The sequence below is a fragment of the Neoarthrinium moseri genome, assembly GCF_022829205.1.
Source record: "Neoarthrinium moseri strain CBS 164.80 chromosome Unknown scaffold61_Wmoseri_CBS_16480, whole genome shotgun sequence".
Taxonomy (NCBI): domain Eukaryota; kingdom Fungi; phylum Ascomycota; class Sordariomycetes; order Amphisphaeriales; family Apiosporaceae; genus Neoarthrinium; species Neoarthrinium moseri.
This window is the reverse complement of record NW_026055175.1, coordinates 104,639-128,964: the sequence shown is the minus strand read 5'-3', so window position 1 is coordinate 128,964 and position 24,326 is coordinate 104,639. Positions and strand designations below refer to the sequence as shown.

At 50.3% G+C, this 24,326-nt stretch overlaps 9 protein-coding genes across 9 annotated transcripts; 5 read left to right on the top strand and 4 right to left on the bottom strand.

Moving 5' to 3' along the window:
• Positions 1–762: 762 nt before the first annotated feature.
• JN550_010982 (uncharacterized protein) lies at positions 763–2,135 on the bottom strand (the record flags this gene model as incomplete). Its single annotated transcript, XM_049309298.1, has 2 exons — positions 763–1,869; positions 1,926–2,135. The coding sequence occupies 2 exons, from the start codon at positions 2,133–2,135 to the stop codon at positions 763–765; spliced, it is 1,317 nt and encodes a 438-aa protein (XP_049167073.1).
• Positions 2,136–3,200: 1,065 nt separating this feature from the next.
• On the top strand, positions 3,201–4,151 carry JN550_010981 (uncharacterized protein; the record flags this gene model as incomplete). The annotated part of the gene is made up of 2 exons (XM_049309296.1): positions 3,201–3,334; positions 3,386–4,151. The coding sequence occupies 2 exons, from the start codon at positions 3,201–3,203 to the stop codon at positions 4,149–4,151; spliced, it is 900 nt and encodes a 299-aa protein (XP_049167072.1).
• Positions 4,152–4,812: 661 nt separating this feature from the next.
• JN550_010980 (uncharacterized protein) lies at positions 4,813–6,649 on the bottom strand (the record flags this gene model as incomplete). The annotated part of the gene is made up of 3 exons (XM_049309295.1): positions 4,813–4,985; positions 5,047–6,469; positions 6,524–6,649. 3 exons carry the CDS (start codon positions 6,647–6,649, stop codon positions 4,813–4,815), a joined length of 1,722 nt encoding a protein of 573 aa, XP_049167071.1.
• Positions 6,650–7,301: 652 nt separating this feature from the next.
• On the top strand, positions 7,302–8,244 carry JN550_010979 (uncharacterized protein; the record flags this gene model as incomplete). Its single annotated transcript, XM_049309294.1, has 2 exons — positions 7,302–7,718; positions 7,810–8,244. 2 exons carry the CDS (start codon positions 7,302–7,304, stop codon positions 8,242–8,244), a joined length of 852 nt encoding a protein of 283 aa, XP_049167070.1.
• Positions 8,245–8,785: 541 nt separating this feature from the next.
• Positions 8,786–9,731, bottom strand: JN550_010978 (uncharacterized protein; the record flags this gene model as incomplete). Its single annotated transcript, XM_049309293.1, has 2 exons — positions 8,786–9,651; positions 9,704–9,731. The coding sequence occupies 2 exons, from the start codon at positions 9,729–9,731 to the stop codon at positions 8,786–8,788; spliced, it is 894 nt and encodes a 297-aa protein (XP_049167069.1).
• A 552-nt stretch (positions 9,732–10,283) lies between these two features.
• Positions 10,284–11,482, bottom strand: JN550_010977 (uncharacterized protein; the record flags this gene model as incomplete). The annotated part of the gene is made up of 3 exons (XM_049309292.1): positions 10,284–10,392; positions 10,449–11,096; positions 11,154–11,482. 3 exons carry the CDS (start codon positions 11,480–11,482, stop codon positions 10,284–10,286), a joined length of 1,086 nt encoding a protein of 361 aa, XP_049167068.1.
• Positions 11,483–12,693: 1,211 nt separating this feature from the next.
• JN550_010976 (uncharacterized protein) lies at positions 12,694–14,503 on the top strand (the record flags this gene model as incomplete). Its single annotated transcript, XM_049309291.1, has 3 exons — positions 12,694–13,190; positions 13,247–13,467; positions 13,527–14,503. 3 exons carry the CDS (start codon positions 12,694–12,696, stop codon positions 14,501–14,503), a joined length of 1,695 nt encoding a protein of 564 aa, XP_049167067.1.
• A 2,314-nt stretch (positions 14,504–16,817) lies between these two features.
• Positions 16,818–17,684, top strand: JN550_010975 (uncharacterized protein; the record flags this gene model as incomplete). The annotated part of the gene is made up of 2 exons (XM_049309290.1): positions 16,818–17,040; positions 17,101–17,684. 2 exons carry the CDS (start codon positions 16,818–16,820, stop codon positions 17,682–17,684), a joined length of 807 nt encoding a protein of 268 aa, XP_049167066.1.
• A 3,588-nt stretch (positions 17,685–21,272) lies between these two features.
• Positions 21,273–23,867, top strand: JN550_010974 (uncharacterized protein; the record flags this gene model as incomplete). The annotated part of the gene is made up of 7 exons (XM_049309289.1): positions 21,273–21,532; positions 21,585–21,609; positions 21,758–21,960; positions 22,023–22,045; positions 22,100–22,317; positions 22,376–22,946; positions 23,005–23,867. 7 exons carry the CDS (start codon positions 21,273–21,275, stop codon positions 23,865–23,867), a joined length of 2,163 nt encoding a protein of 720 aa, XP_049167065.1.
• Positions 23,868–24,326: the final 459 nt, after the last annotated feature.

The window sequence follows — 24,326 nt, the reverse complement described above, 5'->3', positions numbered from 1 at the left end:
AGCGCAATTGAGATACGCGAGGGACATCATCTTCCTGGTTTCGAAAATATACTGCTTTGAGTTGTACACACAAGTCAGTAGGAAATCAAGTAGATGCATGTTCTGGGCATTTTGTGAGCACTCCACTTAGTCACAACGGCAATATTTGATTGGCAGATTACAGAAGTGGGAATTAATACCAAATTTGCCGACGTTTTCACATAGTACACCTGTGCGGAACGTACGGCTCCTGTTGAGCGCTACAACCACACCGGCACCAAGCACTTTCTATAAGTATTCAACGAACGAAGTACTGAGCTCGGGTGGTGTGGCTTGTCCGGTGGCGTAGTATGGCTTTGCGTTCTATTTCCTATATAGTTGTCTTTGTTGCGTATGGATTCCAAAAAGACAACGCTCCTTTCACCCACATAATTGGACCCTGCGTTCTGGCGACCGACAACCTTTATTGTGCACGTTACGGAAGGAATTATCACTCTGATAAGTCAGGTCCCATTAGACAAAGTACGTTAGATTCGTCGGCAGTGACGTTGAAGACTACTTTAACTGCTGTGGACGTTCTGGGACGGCGCTGTCCTGGCGCACCACTCCAGTTCAGTACAACGATCAATGCGAAGAGTTTCTGGAGAAGGTAGAAATATAAGGATAAATGAACAAATTTACATCGCATGTGCATTGTGGCCTTGATGCTGTATTCTGATTTTTCAACAGAACCAGAAGAAGAAGCAGAAGAAACTGATTATGGTGCAAATTCCGATATCACGGCTATAGCTTTGACTCTACCTTAAACCTCCTAATATCTTTGTACTCTGTAGTGGTGCCAACACGCCAGCTCACAACATCACCCCAGCCACTGCCCGCCTTAACTTTCGAGGACTTCCATTTCCATTGCTCATTGCTCTGGGTTTTTTGTGGCCCAAGGAGGGCTAAAACCCATGAGCCTACAATGGGAAACATCTTGAAACCGTGCCCTGAGTCGCCAGAGAGGATGATCACCGACTTGGAGGAATTCGGCACGTAGTCGATGATGAAATGAGAGCCAACTGTGTCGGCAAACCAGCAGAGCGATTTCTTCACAAATGGCCGGTCCGCCAGCGCTGGCAGAGTATGGCGAAGGAGTTCCCTCAGCTTAGCCTCATCCTCCTTGGGGGGGAAGCCGACACTAGCATTTATCGGTTCTGGGGGGAGGGATATACCCGTTTCCTTGTTGGTGTTGATATAACCGCCACCCATGGGGCAGAGCTTGAGAAGGTTGGTCTTAGGGTCTGGCTCAAAATAGAAGCCTAAATCTCTGGCGTAGACAATGGGGATGCCACGCAGGGCCGACGTCTCTTCGTCCGTAAGCTGGATGTGAGCGACGGACCAGGACTTGGCTTCGACGGTTGTGCCGACCTCGGGGACCAGACTCGCAGCTTTTGCGCCGGTGGCGATAATGACTAATTCGGCTGCGTGTATCTTGCCATCCTTGGTCGTGACACCCTTAGTCCTCTTGCCATTTGGGCTTTGCTCGTACACGATGGAGTTGACAGTGCCAACGGACTCCCCAAGGAAAAATCTGACGCCACAGCCCTGGAGGACTCTGTATATTCCCCTCAGCGCGTCGGCGGAGTGAGTGTACCCATCGAATCGATTGAAGTAACCATGCCAGCCAGGGAGGTCGCCATCCAATTGCCAAGCCTGCTCCTGGATGTCGCTTCTTGAACTAAGTGGCACGACAAACTTGCTCAAAATAGGGTGGCTTTCTGCGGCCTTTCGAAATCTTTGCAAAGTGTCCTTGGCTCTTTGTTCAGCCTTGCCGGAGACACAATGCAGGAAACCTGTTCTATGGAAATACGGTGCAAATAGGGGCGTTTTCCAGGCTGCCATGGCTTCCTGGTTCAAGGATTAGCAATAGCTGGATTTGCGCTCCCGCCCCACTCTTCACTCACGATAGCTAGATTTGTATAGAAAGGATCTTCATACTCGGGTCGCATAATCTTGTTAAGGTCATTTGCTGCTGAGTATGGTGAGGGCACCTCATCACCCCGATCAAACACGGTGATGTTGGTGTACCCATCCTGTATGAGATGCAAGGCAGTGGAGAGGCCGAAGGCCCCGGCCCCCACGATGACAATTGGGCATTGTCTTGAGCCCGCCATGCTGATACTCTCGAGCACTTACCAGTGAAGATTGGTAAAGCGATAACGGCCGAAGAGCAGGTTGCCGGAAACAGAAGATACCCTCTGAGTTCAGATACACTATTGACTCTAGCATTGAGATTAGATATATGTATGAGTTGTGGTAACCCTGTAGGCTAGGCCGTAGCCATGTATTGTCATCATCATCACCATCTCAGTTGAGTGAGTTTGCGAACGAGCATGCGGATCTTGTTCCCGAGCCCCCATTACTCGGGCTCGGTGGTCGTCCGGCTTCGGACACGCATGAGATAGAGTAAGCCCCGCATACTCACTCCACTCGGAAATCAGGCCGATTGGCAGACTGGGGGCTATCTCCAAGAGGCTACTAACTAATTGCACGAGTGCGGATTGGGATCAAGGCGTATCACGAGTATGTTATTAACAGCTAGTGGATACTGTGCGGGGTATTTATCGCAGTCGTTGCCGACGCTAAAACATTGATAGCGTCAAACCCCGGGAGGAGTATACACAACGGCTCAAAGGCCGCGGTGATAAGGGAGATCTTTGCTAACCGCAAGCTGACACTTGACGGCAAAGACATACTTCGGTAACCAATGTTACTGCATATCTTGATTTGAACTACCCTATCGATTTGTTTCTTCTTCAATATTTTCTCTCCATTGGCTCTCGCGTTATCTTGCCACAAACGATCCGCAACGCCGAATGATGTGCACGGCATAATGTCATGCATAATCTTAGTAACCACGGACAATAGGAATTATATATAGTGATGTAGTGATATGAAACACGGATGTTACCAAGGACATTAGACAAATCCTTTAAGATAATTGCGGCCGGGTTGTCGAAGATCATGCAAATCTTATCTCGTTTATACACTAATGTCATATCGGCTGTCCCGCATTGTTCAAGCCTCCTCATGGTCAGGTGCTTGATAAGTTGCATATATGCAGTATTGCTTGCCTAGAGGTATGCTGGACCTTCCTGGACTGCAAGCAAAAGCGTAAATTACAAACCTGCTTGTAGTTACTCAATACAAAATTTCTTACGGCAGGGGAAGAACACAGCATGACTGAGACACATAACGCCACTCCCGTGGAATATTACACACAGGCTTCACTGCAACGTCAGCTGCCAGCAGACGGAGCGGCTGCAGTTGTTGCGGCCGCTAGTATATCATCTATCATCACAGTAACCGACAGGTAAGTGCCTCTCCATAGCTCTTGGATTCACCTGCTCAAGAGTTTCTACAGGTCGGTTGTTGAAAATGTCTCTACACGGAGCCCGCTCCTTAAGATAATGGCGAAGAATTTTGCGGGCATATTCACGAGACCCCGAAGCTTCTTCTCGACCAGGGCTCTCTACATAGTGTGTACCATGTACACACTCACTTATTTCACCGCAAATTCCAGTGAAACGTTGATCGATAACTTCACAGACACAAATAGAGCTCTTACAGGCACATGTGTCTCATCCGCAGTGTTCGTTGTCAACACACCGCTCGGTGTCTGGAAAGACGTCCGTTTTGCTCAAGTCTTCGGTGCGCGCCCGGAAACCGTGCAGGGAACTGGCTCAAAAGTCGTGGCTTCTTGTGTCAAGGCCCCCCGAAAGATGCCTATGTCGGTGACCTCTGTGTTTCTAGCGCGAGATTTCATCACCGTCTTTGGCTCGTTCTTTCTCGCCCCCTATGTTTCGAAAGCCGTACCCGATAGTTTGGTCCAGTCGGCCCATGCCAAGGCCTCAGTGGCTCAGCTGATTGTGCCTGGCTTGACCCAACTGCCGTCAACGCCAATGCATCTGTTAGCATTAGACCTGTACAGTCGTCCCAAGTCTGATGGTGTCTTGGACCGCCTGAATGCCACGCGGCGGAACTATTTCTCAATAACCCTCATGCGCGCTGCTCGATTAGTGCCAGCTTTTGGGGTTGGAATAATACTGAATAGCGATTTACGGCGAGCGTGGCGAGGCACTCCGCCCAAATACCAGCAGGGTGACACAGAGGATATCAAATCCAGGTAGATGAATAGACCTCTTCCCATTTTATAATCACGGCTGGATGGCAAGACTGCGGAGTGCGTCGGGAACCGTCATAGGTCGCTGTCGAGGATGCTAGAGAAGTTAGCAAGTCTTGATCAGCAACAATCACTATACTTTGGATATCCCGGGTTGGTATTGAGAATACTTGTGCGATGGGCAGGGAAACTGAGATCAGTTAAGAAGGTATACAATGGGTTCTCCCCGAAAGAAGTAGAATTTAGCACATGAAAATTCGACGCTAATTATACATCAGCGATATAACGTGAAGACGTGGGACACTCAATTTCGTACGAGGCTTGAGGACAACTTTTGAGACATTCAAGTTCTTATTCACGATTTTCGACTTATAAAGATGCTGCTTTAAACCTCTCAGCCCAGCTAATTGCTCATAAACATTTCGCCCACTGGCTAAATACGAAAGATTAAGAAAGAAAACTCTTTTTTAGGTTGCGAAAGTGTAAACTCCCATATTTCCAGACATATTCTTGAGAACTTTCAAGTAGGGAAATATAATTATGTGTTTTTACAATTATGGAATTTTCACCCAGAACAACTGCATTGCTTACCAAATGAAATGCTCAGATTTTAAAATCGATCGAAGCCCTACGTCTTGCGCCTTCAATCATTTGAATTATTTTACTGCTTAAACATTGCTAGGGTACTGGAATTCATGCTGCTCAAAGAATTCCTCTTTGATCAGCCGAGGACTTGTGAAACGTAACAGGACGTTAGAACTGCCGGCCTTGTCATTGGTGCCGCTCGCTCGGCTACCGCCGAACGACTGCTGGCCAATGAGAGCTGCAGTAGTCTTGCAGTCTATGAAAGTCAAAGGATTAGCATTGATCAATGAAGAGAATTCGCGGATATAATCACTTACTCAAGTACAGGTTGCCTGCGGAATATCGCAGGGCGTCCTCCGCCTCTCTGAGCGCAGCACGACTGTTAGAAAAGATAGAACCGGTCAAGGCAAAGCCGCCTCCGCTCTTGTCAACCTGCTCCAAGACAGATGACCATTTGTGGTCGGGGTACACGTAAATAACCAAAACAGGTCCAAAAATCTCTTCATCAAACAGCCTGTGTGTCGGCGAGTCTGATAGATAAACTGTCGGCTCGACGTAGAAGCCCTTGCAGTCGTCGTACTTGCCGCCTGCCAGCAGCTTGAGCGATGGGTCGTTGTTGCTGGCATCGATAATGGATTTGATCTTGTCAAAGGATCGTTGGTGAATAACAGGACCCATGAAAGCTGCAAGGTCTTTGTCAGGGTTACCGATGGTGATTTCCTTGACCTTCGACTGGAAGCTGTCAAGGAATTCCTTGGATCTAGATTCTGGAAGGTAGAGACGTGAAGTGGCTGAGCACTTTTGACCCTGGTACTCGAAGGAGGCACGAATAACGTGGTTCACAGCGCTGGGGACGGTGGCTGAAGGGTGGAGCAGGGTGAAGTTCTTGCCACTAGTCTCGCCCACGACTCGGGGGAAATCCCGGTAGACGTTTTTGCCAATGCCATCGCCAATCCTCGCGTATAAAGAGCGGAATACGTCTGAGGAACCAACGAAGTTCAACCCTGCGAACTCTCGGTGGTCAAGGACAGTAGATGTTACCTCCTCGGCATCACCGGGGACGAACTGTATAACATCGGCAGGGAGACCAGCCTCCAGAAGGATCTTATAGACGATTTGGCTGGCGTAGATGTTGGACGCGGATGGTTTCCACAAAACTACGTTGCCCATCAACGCAGGCCCTGAAACCAGGTTACCACCGATGGCAGTGAAATTGAATGGAGATACTGCATAGACGAAACCCTCTAGAGGCCGCCAGTCCAAGCGGCTCCACATTCCATCACTGCCACGGTCCGGTTGCCTTTCAAGGAGCTCTGCAGCATAATTGCAGTTAAGGCGGAAAATGTCGGCGAGTTCGGCAGCAGCGTCAACCTCGCCTTGCCAGATATTCTTGCCCTGGCCGAGCATGGTAGCCGCGATAATCTCATAGCGGTACTTGGTAGTTACAAGCTCGGCAGCCTTCAAGAAGATTGCCGCTCGGTCGACGAATGGTGTCTGTTCCCAGGACTTCTTGACCTTCAGGGCTGATTCAATAGCGTTGCTCACTTGCTCCTTACTCGCCAATGGACAGCTGGTGAAAGTAGTGGCATGCTCGCCAGGAAGTGGCTGATCTATTGCCTTCGAATGTGCTTGCGCTTGGCCATTCACGATAATCTTACTCTTTAGGGGAAGCTGTGATCGGAGCTTGGTCAAAGCCTCCTCGAGCTTCTGGCGCTCAACAGAGCCTTTTTTGTATTCAGGCTACGTTCATATTTGTTAGTGGTCATTTCCAAAGGGATAATTCGGAACACTCACATTGGGCTCATTACGAGGAGCTGGTAGTTTGAAAGGGACGGTGGCCCTGCCCCTCTTCGCCGTCACGCCTTGCAGGCTGGTGCGAAGCTGCCTCACACATGGCCTCAACACGAAAGTTCTCTGCATGTTGGAAGTTCCTGATAATCTAGCCTCTTGTCCTTTGTGCTGGCTGGGCTTAACTAAGGACAGAAGGTTCAAGGAAGAAATGAAATGGATTGTGATGGTGATAATATACTTGGAGGTCGCCTGAAGAGACTTTTGTAAACGAGTTCAAATATCCTTCAAGTCAAGGACCGAGATAGTATTGGTCACATCCCTTGACTCGCTATCGAAAGCAGCGTCACTAATGATGTTTCATTGGCTATACTCCTCGGACTCTCAAGCCGATGTCTCCACCAAGCATATCTTAGCACCCCGCGCTGAGACTGGGTCCATCTTCTCCACAACAGATTATAGGGCAGCTGGGTAAACGATACCACGAAACTTTAGTCAAACTGGATGCGGATGGCCTGCCGACGCATCTGGTCCAACTCCGCATCGGAGCAAGTCTGCGGCCACTGTCGGACGGATTGGGCCTGATAGCCCACTGCTGTAGCAGCTGCATACAGAGCGATCTGTTAGACGCTATGCAAACAGCTGAAGCCGCATAAGATATTGGAGACAACCTCCTGCGCCATCTTGGATGAAAGGATACCATTTCTTATTGAACACATTCATATATGATCCTTTAATATATTCTGTCAAGCTCTATTGCACCCCTGAAAAGTTTTATACGACAATGACCCAGAACATACCAGCCAGTGGGGTGTGGGCCCCAGCCCCGACATTCCTCAACCCTGAGACGGATAACTTGGACCTGGAAGCACAAGCTGCTTTCTATTCGTACCTGTCTCGAACAGGTCTGGCCGGGCTGGTCATCCTGGGAACCAATGCTGAGGCGTTTCTGATGACGCGCGAGGAACGCAAAGTCCTCGTTTCTACCGCCAGGACTGCAGTTGGCCCCGGTTTCCCTCTCATGGTCGGTGTTGGTTCGCATTCTACCAAGCAGGTGCTCGAGCTTATCGCTGATGCCACTGAGGCCGGTGCCACCTTTGTGCTTGTTCTTCCTCCGGCCTATTTCGGCAAGGCCACCACTCCTGAAGTAATCGAGAGGTTCTTCGATGAAGTTGCCAAGAATAGCACACTCCCAATTGTGGTTTATAACTTCCCGGGAGTGTGTAGTTTGGCTTTCCTCAGCGGTCATTGCCAAACTCGCGACTAAGCACAAGAAAATTGTTGGGTGTAAGCTTACCTGCGGTTCGGTGGCAAAAATCGCACGTCTGTCTGGTGCTTTGTCCAATTTCGCGACTTTCGGTGGTCAATCCGACTTCATCATAGGAGGTTTGAGCTCTGGGTCGGCGGGCTGCGTCGCAGCCTTCGCGAACATCTTCCCAAAGACTATTTTGAGGATATATGATCTCTACCGTCAAGGGAAATACGACGAGGCGTTCAAGTTGCACCGCATTGCTGCCCTGGCTGAACAATACATCAAAGAGGGCGTCAGTGCAACCAAGTATGCGGTGGCAATCCGAAGTGCGGCAGCTGCCGGAATCGTCGATGCAGTCACCAAGCTGCAACCAAGGCACCCGTATGTTGCGCCCAGTGACACTGCGAAGACAGCTATACGTGAAGGTACCAAAGAAATAGCAAAGATCGAAGACAGTTTGCCTCTTTCGGCATGATTCACAAGGCACAAGGCATGAGACACAATTAATAGAGAGAACATCAGAAAGTTAAGACTCATACCTTACTAGAGTTCGAAAAAAAAGTATCAGGGAAGTGATCGCGTTAATTACTTAGCTAGAGAATTCAGGCTTTGAAAGGGGCCCAGGGATTATATGGATCGTGAGGGGAGTCAATACCAGCCATCGTATTTCAACGTAAGAGGCAATCAATTGTATTCTAGAAGACATCGTTGTACATCGAAATTCTTAGATAATCTCACATTGCAACAATCAGATGAATATAGTAGCGGTAAAGACAACACATGCGCATGTGGAAAGCACTCGAAGGGCTGGACTGTTATGGAGCATACTCTTCGGTTCCTCATGTCTTCAATTCGTGTGAATGCCCTTGCCGATCGATCCAAAGACGCTTTCATAAAACCCGTTTGATTATGCCGCAACTTTGCTCGTAGTGATCTGATGCAATGGACAAGCATAGAGACATTCAATCTTCATTGAATACCAGAGAATTGATAGGGACCACTCTCATCAAGACTATTTACGACCGTGTGTCGTTGAGGTTTTCTCGCCCTGATCCCATCAATCTCGCGACCGTCACAGCCTCACGAAGACCACGACTTAGACCGCCGCGGACCCCTGTCTCTTCGAGAACCATGAGACCAGCAATCGTGCATCCGCCAGGGGAGGTACCCTGGTCCCGAAGGTCGGCGGGTCGTAGTCCGTTCTGTAGGAGGATCGCAGAACCCAGCATGGATTGCGCAATGATCGCATTCGCATCGCCCCTTGGCACACCTGTAGCAACAGCAGCATCAACCAAGGCGTCGGCAATCACCGCAAAAAAGGCGGGAGTGGATCCGCCGACTGCCGTGAAAGCATCAATACGGCTGGGGTCCAAGTGTATTGTCTTGCCGATGCAGCTGAAAACCTCGTCCGTGACTTCCAAATACTTGCTTGGGAGCCCTGGGCTTGGTGTTTCGATTGCGGTGATAGATTGAGCAACTGTAGCAGCAATATTGGGCAGAGTGCGAACAACCCAAAACTTAGAGGAGCTATCGCTAGAATGCGCAGTAAGGGCAGTCTCAATTTTGTCTCTCGTCCATCCAGCAATCACACTGATTAACAGCTTGCCTGCAAGAGCATCGGCCAGACCTGGCTGCCTAATGGTGTTTTCGACATCCGCAGGGTCAACCGCCAGCACGACATAGTCCGAGGACTTCACGGCTGCGACATTGCTGCCGCCGCTCAGAATTTCTAATGGGCCCTTGTAGGTACCAAATCGCTCGGACAACCGCAGCCGGGACCTTTCACTGCGTACACAGGCAGTGAATCTGTTGATTGAGGTCGAAGGAGCATCTGCCTTGGCTGCCTTAAGTAAACATTCCAGGATGGCAGCCCCGAGGTTGCCTGATAATTGTATTAGGTTCGCGAATCCCCGACATCCAGGGAAGTATCATACCACAGCCTAATATACATAGGGAAGTCATGATTTCTTTCCTTTATTGAGGAGAAAATGACATGGATTGGTTGAATAGCATAAAGTCTGTATCTGTGAGAAGATTATATATGACAGCTTGAGCGGTGGTGATGTGCAGTTGGTATGTCTTTTGCACATGGTAAGACAACTACCCTGGGATGACTGAACTGCCCATCTGACATCAAGCCCAAGTGTGCCAAGTCGCCTGAGCCTTACGGGTGAAGCGCAAGATCCCAGCTCCATCGCAGTCCCCCCTCCTTCGGATGGCGCACTACGGGTTCAACTACCGATCAGTCGGCTGCGGAGGCCGGCTCCAAGTGGGTCCACTTTCCATGAGTTGCATGGGCAACCGTGTTCGTCAAAGATTCACCCAATTCGATAAGAGATAATGCAGGTTTCTGTTCTCTACGTCATGTTGATGTTAGAACCAGACCCAACTCAATGAGTATGCGTTTTACTAGTGTAGCCAAAGGACACACCAGGTCAAGTTGTTGATAGTCAAAGTGCGATTCCAACTTGAGCAATCCTCGAAAGGAGTTTCAATTTGTAAAAACAACGACACCTAACGGACAAAACGAGCTCCCGACTTGATTCTCCTCCATAATTCAGACTTTAGCGCTGTAAACTCGTCGGTCGTGCGCAATACTGCATCGCGGTTCTCAACCGCCCTCCTGAGCATGTATGCCAAACACTCCGCCATGCTGCCCCAAGTGGAGCATTTAAATACTTCAGGGGTACGCCACATTCATCTTTCTCGGACAAGAGTTGGAAGCTCACTTGATCCGACATTCCGTGTAACTGAGCGAATCCTACAGGGACTGTAGGGAGACCTTGTCTGATCCGTTCTTGATGTAACCTGTGGGCCCCTATGACACTTTGCTTGTTGTGACTAGCAAGGAAGAGGTTGACAGATGGGAAAGGTTTACTGCCACTCTGTCCAAACTCGCCGATCTGCTGCTTCAAAGCTCCTGTTGTGATGTGGTTGTACGCATCGTCCGTCTCTTGTTTCGTGTCGTGAATCAAAGATCGATCATCCGAGAGCATGTAGGCGCCGCGGACTAGTTTTAGACCAAGCGTAAAGCCCTCTTGACTTGCAACTTCGAGATGTTCCGCAATAACCTTGGGGGTATGCTTCAAGTAGGCCTGATATGTGTTGAATATGATAGCCGAGCCGTCACGGTTGAAGCGGTTCATTAGTTGTAGAGTCGTAGCAGCAATACCTTTCTGAAAATGTTGAGATTCCCCATCGACAATGATACGTATCGATCGGGCTTTGCAAGCAGCGCAGATCTCGTCGAGCGCGTCTAGGAACTGTTGTGGCACCGTCTGTTCAGCGACAAAGGCAGCCGTAACCTTTGAACCAGCGCCAGTCATCCTAAAATAGCCTTCCGTTAGACAATGTAAAAATTCAAGCAAAGAATGGTCGACCTACTTCAAAGCAAGCATATCCCCTTCCGCAATCAGTTCGATGGTTTTGAGAGTGCCTACCCTCCACTCCTCAATACTTGGGCAAAAAGAGGCTTTGGAGGAGGTAGCCTCCTTGTCTTCGACCTCCTCAACTCCTTGCATATTCCCCGACTTGGAATCGTTATCGAAGACAGTCTCGCGTGCATATGTAAGAATCACACCCTTGAATCCGAGGTCTTTCAGAGCTTTCACACATTGTTTCGCCTGTGCTCGGGTCTCGCCGGCACAGAATTGGTTGTAAAAAGTCTTTTTGAGCAGTACATGGATGAATGGGTTCTTCTCGGGGTGCAACATGAATCCCCTGTCTGGTTTTGAGAAGAAGGATAGCAGTTTAAGAGAAGGTAAAAGCAATAGTCGTTTCGATGATATCGCCGCGATGAGGGCAGACCTGATCAACACGCCATTGGGCAATATGGCAAGGGGTGCATGTCTCGCAGCTTGAGAGGGCAATAGCGTGGTCCTTGATACGACTCCCAACATTCTAGAAAGCGGCATATTCTGTTCTTTAGATTCAAGTTCAGTAAGAAGCGAGGTCGCCATGGAAATACCTCGTTTGCGATATTGTAGCTCGTTTTATCTCTGAATATGCGTACGAAAGTATGTGAGTATGTAAGTCTCTCTTCACGACGCCGGCTTTGGATGCCGGAGGGGTTAATTGTCACTATCCAATACAGCAATCGAGACTATAGCATCCATCAGCAGCTCCACTGTTACCCCTCACGAGCGATAGTAGCTTTGGCGAGAAGGTGCAATTGGAATTGAAGCTGATGTCAGTCTGGGACACTCGAACTAATGATGGGACAAGCAAGACGACGTAGGAGGTCACATGTGACATCGGCCTTCCGGCCCTCCATCAGAACGTGTAGCGTCCTCATTGATCTAAGCCTCCAAGTCTAGCTCTGTCTACAGGAGTGACCAGGCGAAAGCGGGATTCCCTCCGACGCATACCGTTTTCTGAGGCAATAGATATCTACCGTGGTTGTGCTACGATAGATAAGTCATCTGCACTGGCTAACTACCGATCGCATGGACTCGACGCGTCGAATTGTGGCTTGTAAGTATGTGGTGGTTAGCTCGGGTGTTGTTCCGTTAGCGTATCAACCTACACAGTACCTCTATGGTCTGCGACTCATGATAAGCTGTGGGGCAGCAAAGCAACAGCCCCTGGGTCTCCCCAGAAATCTATTCGTTAGCTAAGGAAAGGAATACGGGGAGTAGCCAGGGAATTTGCCGTAGCTATTCCAACAGACCGTTACCACCCTGCAATAGTTAACCCGGCCATCTTGATAAACACCCAGGAGTTACTCTGCCTTCATAGTTGCCTACTTCCCCAAGCTTTCCTGGTGCGACGGGTTCTCCGCTGTTCCTCCATTCAATTGTGGTGTCACCACTTTGACATATTAGATATAGAACGTGAATAACTCTTTGCAACTCCGACTGTCTTTCATTATTCCCCCTTGCCGTTGCTCGTCACTTCAAAGCAGCCGCTGCTATATCTTGAAATCATGGGCATTCTCGACGATAAAACAGGTCTGGACGACAATATCCTTTCCAGAAACGAGACTCGCGGAGAGAGTGTCCACGTGGGCACAGTCGACGAAGCCGAGGATCAGTTGAAGCGACACCTTGGAAATCGACAGATTCAACTGATTGCCATCGGTGGCTCCATAGGAACGTCTGTCTTCGTCAGCATCTCCAATGGACTCATCGCTGGTGGACCAGGAAGCCTGTTTCTTGCTTTCATCCTTTACGCCGGTGTCATGGGTCTAGTAAACAATTGCATGGCCGAGATGGCCGTCTTTCAGCCCGTGACTGGTTCCTTCATCCGAATGGCCGGCAAATGGGTCGACTCCTCCCTGGGCTTCATGGCCGGTTGGAACTTCTTCCTCTATGAGGCCTTGCTGATCCCTTTTGAACTTACGGCCTTGTCGCTTGTCCTCTCGTTTTGGCGTGATAATATCCCGGTGGCTGCTGTTATCTCCATATGCCTCGTTCTATACTTGTAAGTCGTGCGGCACCCGTGTCTTTCCTTGTTTCAGACAGCTTACTCTTCTGCAGTTGTATCAACGCATTTGCAGTCAAGTATTACGGCGAAGTCGAGTTCTGGCTGTCCTCCGGAAAGATCCTCCTCCTCGTTATCGTCTTCTGCTTTACATTCGTCACCATGTGCGGCGGCAATCCTCACCACGATGCATACGGATTCCGATACTGGAGGGAGCCTGGGGCGTTTGCCGAATATATTACCACGGGCTCATTAGGCCGCTTTGAGGGTTTTCTTGGTATGGTCACCCACCAATTTTGGCAGTTTCTCTTGGACGAATCATCTAACGCGTTTCAGGTTCCCTCTGGTCTGCAGCATTTGTCATCGTTGGACCTGAATACGTGGCCATGGTCGCTGGTGAAACAAAGCTGCCTAGGCGATACCTGAAGGCTGCTTTCAAGACGGCGTATTGGCGATTTGCCATATTTTTCGTCGGAAGCGCGCTATTTGTCGGTATCGTTATTCCCTACAATGACAAGGACTTGATCGCAGTTCTCAGTGGCTCGTCCGGCGGGGCTGGAACTGCTGCAGCGTCACCATATGTGATTGCCATGAACAACTTTGGCATTAGTGTGTTGCCAGACATCACCAATGCCTTACTGGTAACAAGCATTTTCTCTGCTGGAAACGCGTATACTTATTGCAGTACGAGAAGTCTTTACGGACTTGCTTTTGATGGACGTGCTCCCAAATTCTTGCGCCGCTGCACCAAGCACGGAGTCCCCATTTACGCGCTTCTTTGCGTTATGGCCTTCTCTACTTTGGCCTTCCTCAACTTGTCTAGCAGCACTGCCTCGGTTTTAAGCTGGTTCGTCAATTTAATTACGGCCGCGCAAATTATCGACTACATCATTATTTGTATGACATACATTTTCTTTTACGCCGCATGCCGCGCCCAAGGTTTGGACCGCCAAAGCCTGCCGTACGTCGGATGGTTTCAGCCCTACTCTGCGTGGATCGGGTTGGTTTTCATGAGTATTATAGTCTGCACCTACGGCTACAGCATTTTCCTTCCCGGAAAGTGGGATATTAAGTCATTCTTTACTTATTACGCCATGGTTCTAGTTGCCCCCGTCCTCTTTTTTGGATGGAAAATCCTACACCGTACTAAGTTCGTCAAGCCGTATGAGGCCGATCTTGTATGGGTAGCGCCATTTATTGATGCTTACGAAGCAGCCTATGAAGAGGATGTCGTTGGTTTCAGGAGGGAAATCTTGAGAATTTTTGGCATTGGGAAGAGGGGCAAGGCAGATAATACAAACAGTGCTTCGTGAAGATAGCTATTGTCTAGTGGTGATGAGGCGAGAGCTTCGTAATAAAAAGCCGATGCAAAGATTTTAGAACGTTGGTAACTCTTGACCAAACCAAATGTAGGTCATAGGCAAATTCATGAGGCTAGTTGCTTATTAGGTACCTTACGTCTTCCATGCTACCGAATGTCACCCGAAGTACTATCTGTCGAAACGAAGTCGTAAATTTTGGACGGGTCTTGTTGTTCAGTCTTGGAGGCCTCGTCCATATTCTAGTACTGTGCTAGCATATGTATTAATGTCCCACCATTTTATTATCCATGTTTAAGAGTGCAGCTCCTAGCCTGCCGGACCCATGCTCACCTCACAAGGCCGATCTTGGCGTTGGGACTTATTGGAATGAGTAGGTTTCTTACCACGAGATGGAGACCATCACAAGAATGAGCCGGCTTGGGTTCATTGCGTGACATTACTCGCCCTGCTGGTCTCGAAACATTATTTTCTGTCTTGTTGGGCTGAGCGCGGCTCACTGCAACTACTACGACACCAAACACGGCGCAAATGTAGCAGGTATGCTGGGGACAGTGAATAAAGCCCCGCGGAGGAGTGTTTTCGTTTTTTAGAGTTGGTTGCAAAGTCCTACTGGTGCAGATATAGTAGCAAAGCTGTGGGAGCAACTGCCCACTGCGTGCTAGCTGCGTGAGGTGTTCCTTTCTTTGACATTAGGTGCCAGGGCCCCGAAACCGGGCTTCACGACATTGCCTACGGCATCCCATATTTCGCGGGTCTAAGCCTCGAGATAGTCGTGGCCCAGCAATTCGCCAACAGTTCTGGCTATACGGCGAACGTGCAGGCATGCTCCATATTGTGGGCAAAAGCTGGCAGAATGCTGACGACATCCACGATCAATTGCGCTCTCCTATTCGTTGGGAGTTCTCCTCGTCTCAAAAACGCATGATCTTGGGTGATACAGCTCTAACCTCTGACCGGGATATGGTGAGTCGTACCGATAGTGATGCACCAACTAGCAAGACGTGGCTATCAGTGGCGCAGAGTACTTATCGATTATGGATCAGTACAACCACGCAAGGGTTCTACTCGTCATTGTACCCAACCTTATCAAAAAGAAATATACAGTATCGCAAGTGGCTGTGTATCTTTCGTCGAGCGTGTCCATCGTATAAGTCCGTCGGAGCTAGCCGTCTCAATCTTTGACTTCATGTGCCCCAACTCAGTATTGTGCCTCTGATTTATCCTATAGTACGGTTCAATATGATCTAAAACTCCCCCCTCACATGTAGTGTGAAGTTTGATTTCCTAGCAACCCAACAAGAACCCAGTCCCTCTGAAAGATTGAGGCATGCCGTATGAGTATAGTACATCCGTTTTCTCTTGCGCTTGTGGCTATGACTTCAACTTGAACCTACCTAGTTATCCATGGTTGCGTCCTCCCCGCGCGCCGGCCCGCCGGTTTGTGGTGCATCCCCGTAATGCTGCAACTTAGGCAATGCTCAGCTGGTCTCGCTGATGCTACTTGCTCATGCCTGCCGACGTCAGGTGTAGATTATCGAGCCAGTTGTCGGGACCTATCCCGTGCCCGTGGCTGTCCCGGTAAGTTCGGCACACCCTAGGCAGCATCGGAACCCTTTCCGTCTCCGCAGAAACTCGGGACAGGACCCGATCCCCACCACCTGACAGCAACTTTCAAAATCTTGATTGGAAATTTGGCAGGCTTTTGAGGATAGGCTCAGCTTAGTCGGCATTACAGAGCCAGTCGCTTGTCGAACCCTATCGCGGAGCCGTAGATAGCTATTGCAATCGCCGGTAACGGAGGCCGGGCATTCGGCCGCCATTCTAGAAGTAATCGATGGAGTACCGTTATCGTTCACTAGTCTGCAATATGGACGGTTGTCTGTGATAGACTATTTTGAATGTCTCATTATCAGGCTACGAAGAGGACAGCAAGAGAATGATAGAAAAAAAGAAAATGAACCTTGCCGTCCGCATCTGCGTATGATTTTAGCTTTTTTGGCATGAATGTAGCGACCGGGCCTCTTGCGTTTTGTATATCCAATCCCAAAAGTCATAGATTTACTTGTTCTTCGTCAAACTATTTCTCTGCAGCTGCAATGGCACCAATTCAAGTGGGATGGATAGGACTAGGTTCCATGGGTATTGGCATGTCCAAAAATCTGCAGAAGCATCTGTCGTCGCCTGGCGCGCCTCCTCTGGTTTACACTAATCGAACACTATCCCGCGGTGATGCCTTGAAAGCACTGGGGGCAACTTCTGTCACAACCGTTGCGGAAGTTGTGTCCATGACGAACATCATATTCTCATGTGCAAGTCTACTGTGCACCTTTTCTCCGACGGTGTGTTCATGCTAATCAATCTTGCCGTCCAGGTTAGCAATGATGCGGTGCTGGAGAGCACAGTTGATGAAGCTATTGCATCGGGGAACCTTGCGGGCAAGATATACGTGGATTGCTCTACAGTACATCCCAATACGTCCATAGCGGTGTGCAGAAAAATCACTGAAGCAGGAGCTAAGTTTGTGGCTGGTGAGAAACTACGCCGTACATGGATAATTTGTTATATGTGTAACTGACGCGACTCATTAGCCCCTGTCTTCGGTGCATCGCCTGTAGCTGAGGCCGGTAGGCTGATCTTTGTATCTGCCGGCCCCGAGTCTGCTCGAATGGCCATCGACCCCTATTTGAAGGGTGTTATGGGACGCTCGGTTATTGATATGGGCGAGGATGTCTCCAAATCGAGCCTTTTAAAGATTGCCGGAAATATTTGCGTTATCTCTTTCATGGAGGCGATTGTGGAGGCCCACGTCTTCGCTGAGAAGACTGGCCTAGGGCCAGCTATCCTTGAGCAGATGCTGGGAGACAATTTCGGACCAGTTATCGAAAGCTACTCCAAGAGACTCACAACAGGTGCATACGCCCCTGCTGTCGACGCAAAGGCTGGATTCGACGTGGCGCTAGCTATCAAGGACGCCAAACATGCAATCAACTGTGCTACCGAAGCAGGCACTGATCTCGAGGTCAGCCGTGTGGCACTGAAGAACATGGAACTTGCATGCGAACTTCAAAAAGGCAAACCCTTGGATAGCAGTTCCATGTATGGCACAATCAGGGAGGATGCGGGGCTAGACTTCTACACAGATCTGTGCAAGAAACGCGACGGTGTTGCGTAAGCACGAGAGTACCATCAATCCTAGCGATATTATTTATATAGGAGAACAGACGGAAATGCCTCGTTTAGTGGGCATAACGAGACTGCCTGAGCTATCGTGCTACTTTGCCAGTCCAGAAACATGCATTATAACAGTTTTGGCCCAGTCCACGTTAGATAGTATGACCTGCTATTATAATATTCTCACTTAGCTTAGAGCCTACGAGTCCTTATGATATCCATATTCGAAGAAAGCAGGCACCTAAAACCGCCGATCGGGGCTAGGTGCTGAAGTTGAAGAGATAAGATAAGCCATGCACATACAGTACATTCCAAGTCTACTATGTATGGTTTTCATGCCCCGCAGCGAGACTCTTGCAATCCATCCGTCTTCCATACCCCTTTGAAACCCCTACCCTTGCGTACTTGTGTTTGGCCTTGTGAAAAGCAATGGTGCTGCAGAGTATATTGTAATTGAACAGATGCAGACTCTATTATCCATTTCTTCCATGATCAATGCTGTAATGTAGTCCCTTAATCAACCCACTGCCGCTGTTCTCGGCCGCTGTACTTCGGACCTCGGAGTCCGGAAGGCGACCAGGCCCGGGCCGGCAGATGGGCATGGCATTGACTCCAGTGATTAGCATTGGCACCTGCCGGGTTCGTCTGCCAACGTGAGTATTTGAAATCAACTGGCTCCATCACGGTCGGCACCTCGCCTGGGAGGCCTTGTTGGTCATGAGTGAAATAGGGTTTAACTTACTCTGTTTGCGCCCATGTCGCTCAACCTTAAATCATCCCAGCCCAACGTTCGACGTAGGCAGTCATAAGACCCCTGAGTTTGGACCATGTCAACACAAGGAGCTGCGACAATGCAAGCTGTGCCTATGCTGCGCTGCACGGAGCAGACTGCTTTGCTTGATTGTTCCTGCGTCGTGCATCCTGCCTTACTGCATTCCGTCCTCACTCCCGAGTTGATGGCACTGAGACCCGGAGATTATAGCCCGGGAATGCCCCGTCCCACGCTGATCCAGGAACGGGGGCAAGGGGCGGGCGGCATGGCCAGCATATGGTTGCAGCCGCAAGCGGGCGGCAGATTGGTTCGTTTCAGCGCCTCGCCTCACCCGCACGCTAATCTGGATAAAACCTAGGTACTGTACCTGGGGAAGCGGTAGCGGGCGACACGACGTCTAGCTTGCAATCGTGAGATTTACCTCATCAACGTGATGTGACAGTCTACCTCGCTTGGTGGCTACGACATCATATTGGGTCCCTCGTGTTATTGTCGTCTTTTGTTCCGCGGGCTGTTCGTTGGGGCACTTTCTTCCATTCTATCCGCGGGATCCGTATGTCCAGCCTGGCGCGTTTTCCCCGACTCCACAACTCGGCATGGCCCCCTGGCCTTGTCTGTCTTCTGCTGTCTACAGCATGGCCGCCTTGCTAAAGTACCATTCGACCATGATGACGACATTATCTTTGCAGTTATAGGTTCGACGCGACGGTTACCTGAGGGCCTGCTGTAATAGCAATCCTACAATTCGTCAGCCGAAGAGCGGCCCACAAGGCGTCTTGCAGCAAGGTTCCGTGATACTACACAGTACGCGGTAACTTACGGGTCGAGAATGTCCCTCGTTCAGATCGAGCTCGGGCAAGATCATCACCAGCCCGCGTTTTCACAGTTCTCTTATGTTGTTTCGACCGTGGTGCAGTCGTATGACGGGCCCCGCGCCAGCGGCCAGACTCGAAATTTCATCCCAACCCACCTCTGAAAAGCAATGCGGTCCGGGTGACTCTCCGCTCTTGTCCGCATCCTCACGGGATTCTCTACCAGAAACATCACCCCACGATGACTACCGGATCGGTGGGGGCTTCGCTGGCCTCGGCAGCCTGCGGGTGGCATCCTATTCGATCCAAGTGCCGTGCAAGGCGCTCAGGCGCTCAGGCCGCTGCGAAGCGCCAGCCTATAGACAGGGGGGTGCAGTTTGTACAGAAGGCCAAGACAAAGCCAAGCCTGTGTGATCCGAGAAACAACCCGGCATGCGTACATCCTTTCCAAAAGCCCAATTGAAGAACTGTGCTTGCCATGACCTCGTGGCATTGGCCACTAATTGGGATTTGTCCAGTACTTTCCTTGCCAACCCTCGCCGTCGTCTTCCAACTACAGTTGTGCGCGTGAGGAGGCAATCCAAATCCAATAAGCCCCGGAGCTTGAGTCCACTGTAGGTATTGAAGATTCCACATCGTTAACCTATTCCGGCTCTCGATCGTGCTCGATCCCAACGTTTCCCGCACCGGGATCCACAATTGTACAGAAACCCGATCGGGATGGCCTAAGAATGAACGAGTGGGTGTAACGTCATGCAAGGTCCCCAAGAGACTGGGCGCATTCTATCTGTACCTGGCCGTCGAAGTTTGCCAGGGATTGGTCCCAGTTCCCATAATACAATTTCTGGGCAACCTGGGCATGCAGAAGTCTGGCGTGATCACAACTTTCTGGAGCTTACACCGTACTTCCATGAACTAGTGAGTCGAGTTTGCTTTATTTTTGGTAGCGCCTTTCACTCTTGACCGATTACATTGCTCTATTGACATCACGGGACGACCCCCTTTCTTTCTCCAAGGTTCTTCTGTTCCATTTCGAGACTCGACCCGGGCAAGGTGTCTTCCAACAGCTCACTGTCCTGTTCAACTCATATGCCGGGTGCCGGAAAGTTTACCACCGCCGTCAATATCGAATATCCCTAACCAGGTTGACTTGCGCCAGCATATAACTACGGCCTGGGTGACCCTTTCACTTGGCTAAACCCGATTGTAACTTACAAGGGCTGCAAGAAACCATGCAGCCTTGTTGGTGCTTGGCGACAGAATGTGTGACTCCCCTGGGTGTACATTTGTGCTATCAAGTGACACTCCATGCAAGATGTTCTGCACTCATCACATGTAGTCCAAGAATAGCACAAGTCTTGAGATGGGTTCAACACTGCAAATGAGCGTACGGCGCAATGCCCACCTTGCATATGTTTCACGTTTCCTGCGCATATCTCGCTTGCATCCATGGCAGAGAATTAACGTTCGGCCTGATGAGGTTAGATATACAACCCTCTAATCTCCATAATCAGATCAGTGGAACGATGTCCAATTCGACCTACCCAGTATGTCTCTGGATGTAGGATAATCATCAACCTCATTCGTCAGTGCACGGATGGATCCCCTGTGGGTACCTTGCTCATGACTCCATGCCCACTTGGCCCGTCTATGTAAGTTGAGATTAGCTCGCCATCAACAGGGTCGATTGCCAGTCAGGAAGTCGAACCACATCCATGCAAGCACGAATAACGACCTTGCTGTCCCGCACGCGGATTAGAGCCCGCAGCTATTGTAGACTTGCGCCAGAGCCGCAGCTATTGAATCGGATGCTGTACTTTTCACCACGATCCGCAGCACGGCAGAGTTCGGCGCTAGTCTCAGAAGCAGGTATATATGTAAACAACCCGATCTGCCTCCCACCGGCTTCCAGGCTCCTGCTTCCACTCCTTTGGCACCATCCTCCTTCCAGTACTTCCAACCGATCTACACATCGGGAACACAGGAAAGGTTCAAAGTCAGCATCATGAGTCGCCAACTCCTCACATCAACTGCCCTCTTCGGGTTCCTGGGACTCACTACTGCCATCGGTTGCCCCTACGCCAACCCTGGCGCGCTTGCAGCCCGTGCCGATGGCGCTTCCGACGACTATCTTGCCCAGTTCACTGTGGACGATAGCGCTGGTTACATGACCGACGATGTTGGTGGTCAGATCTCAGACCAGGACAGTCTCAAGGCCGGCGCACGTGGAGCAACCCTTCTCGAGGATTTCATCTTCCGCCAAAAGTATGCATCCCGTTCGTCTGCTTCTGCGTGTTTAATGCTAACCATCGCATAGGATTACACACTTCGATCATGAACGTGTAAGTTGTGCCCTTTCCTGATCTCGTCACGGTTCAATATTTGAGTCCCAGCGGGGGCGTGAAGCATCAATCCTCGCCCCAACTATCTGGGGGACCACACAATCATGAGACTCTTCCTTGAGAATCCCCACTGACATGTTGTCACTAGGTTCCCGAAAGAGCAGTGCACGCAAGAGGTACTGGTGCTCACGGCAAATTCACGAGCTATGGCGACTGGAGTAATTTGACTGCCGCATCCTTCCTTGCTCAGGCTGGCAAGGAGACACCTGTCTTCGTCCGATTCTCCACAGTCGCAGGCTCTCGAGGAAGCGCTGATACTGCGCGTGATGTCCACGGATTTGCGACCAGATTGTAAGTAGTTCCCGCATTGAACCCAACTCAAAAGATGCTCTTTCTCTGACTCATTGCTCTAGCTACACCGATGAGGGTAACTTTGGTATGGGATAATCTACACAGCGCAAATTGTTATGACATACTAATGCCATGTCAGACATCGTTGGAAACAACATTCCTGTTTTCTTCATTCAAGATGCGATCCGTTTCCCCGATCTCATCCACTCTGTCAAGCCTTCGCCCGACAGCGAGATTCCCCAAGCAGCAACTGCTCACGACTCAGCATGGGACTTCTTCAGCTCGCAGCCGAGTACTCTGCACACCTTGTTCTGGGCCATGGCAGGCTACGGTATTCCCCGAAGTCTTCGCCACATGGTGAGTTCCTTCCATGGACAAGTAACATCCGCAAGACCCCTGTACTGATGTAATCCAGGATGGGTTCGGTATCCACACCTTCCGTCTCGTCACCGACGAAGGCAACTCCAAGTTGATCAAGTGGCACTGGAAGAGCAAGCAAGGCAAGGCCTCTTTGGTATGGGAGGAGGCCCAGATCGTCGCCGGAAAGAACGCAGACTTCCACCGACAGGATCTTTGGGAGGCTATTGCATCTGGCAACGGCCCTGAGTGGGAGCTCGCAGTCCAGGTTGTGGATGAGGAACAGGCCCTCGCCTTTGGTTTCGACCTCCTCGACCCTACCAAGATCATTCCCGAGGAATATGCACCTCTCCAGACTCTTGGTGTCATGAAGTTGGACACGAACCCTACCAACTACTTCGCCGAGACTGAGCAGGTCATGTTCCAGCCCGGACACATTGTTCGTGGTATTGACTTCACTGAGGACCCTCTGCTACAGGGACGTATTTTCTCGTACCTTGACACCCAGCTTAACCGCCACGGTGGTCCCAACTTTGAGCAGCTCCCTATCAACCGTCCTCGTGCTGCTATCCACAACAACAACCGAGATGGTGCTGGCCAGAACTTGATCCACAAGAACAAGAACGCCTGTAAGTCAAACTGCCTCATATTTAGTTCTCGAAAACGGTAATCTGATCTGCTTTTAAGACTCTCCCAACACCCTAAACGGCGGTTACCCGCAGCAGGCCGACCAGAAGAACGGTCGCGGCTTCTTCACCGCCCCAAGCCGTACCATCTCTGGCAATCTTGTTCGCGCTCTGTCATCCACCTTCGACGACCACTGGAGCCAGCCTCGCCTGTTCTACAACTCCCTGACCCCCGTCGAGCAGCAGTTCTTGATCAACGCAATCCGCTTCGAGACGAGCAAGTTGACGTCTGCCACCGTGCAGCAGAACGTGCTCACCCAGCTCAACAAGGTCAGCAATGACATTGCTACCCGCGTCGCTGCAGCCCTGGGCATGGAGGCCCCCGCTCCCGATGAGACGTACTACCACAACAACGTCACCGCCGGCATCTCGATTACCAACAACACCCTCCCCACCGTCGCTACTCTCCAAGTCGGTATCCTGACTACTACCAAGTCCCTGGACCAGGCTACCGCCCTGAAGGAGCGTCTTGAGGCTGATGGCCTCGTCGTTACTATCGTTGCCGAGACCCTGTCTGCCGGTGTTGGCAGAACCTACTCGGCCGCCGACGCCACCGACTTTGACGCCGTTGTCATTGATTCCGCCGCAGACCAGGCTGGCGTCTTCAACACCCCTTCTTCTTCGTCGTTCTACCCTCCGGGCCGCCCGACCCAGATTGCCCAGAACGCCTTCCTCTTTGGCAAGCCCGTCGGCTACTTCGGCAGCACTGCCAACGGCACGCAGAGTGCCTCCATTACCGGTGCCGGCTTCGTTGAGGGCGAGGACGGTGTGTACTATGGCTCTGATGTCGAAGGATTCGCCACCGGTCTGAAGGAGGGTCTGACTACATTCAAGTTCCTGAGCCGTTTTGCGGTCGACGCATAAATTTCATTTCTATGTATATATTCTACACGTTTCCATCTTGAAACCCCCACGGGCAGATGAAGCACAATTCAGAGAAGTTTAATTATCAAACATGAGCCCCATTGTGTGCTCTTGGTCATGAAGGCGTATAGATGGCTGTATTCATTCGTCAGATGCTCTTCCCATGTTAAAATTACGATCTTGCCTTCACACCCTACAGTCTGTTTGAGCCAGGGAGCCAATCTCCCATTTTGGTTAGCTTCGTAGGGTATACTGCCTAGCATTAAGCATACTATGCTGGGGGAAAATTCCGTGCCAAGCGTCCATTGCAAACTCACGCCTACTTCAGCCCTTCTCCGCCTGCATGGCGTATGCATAGCCGAGTACTAGTCCCGGCATTCACATGACTCAAGATCCACGTGCCTAGCAAAGAAAACAGTTGCATCAACTATGCACGACATACTTCGTCGCAGAAGACCG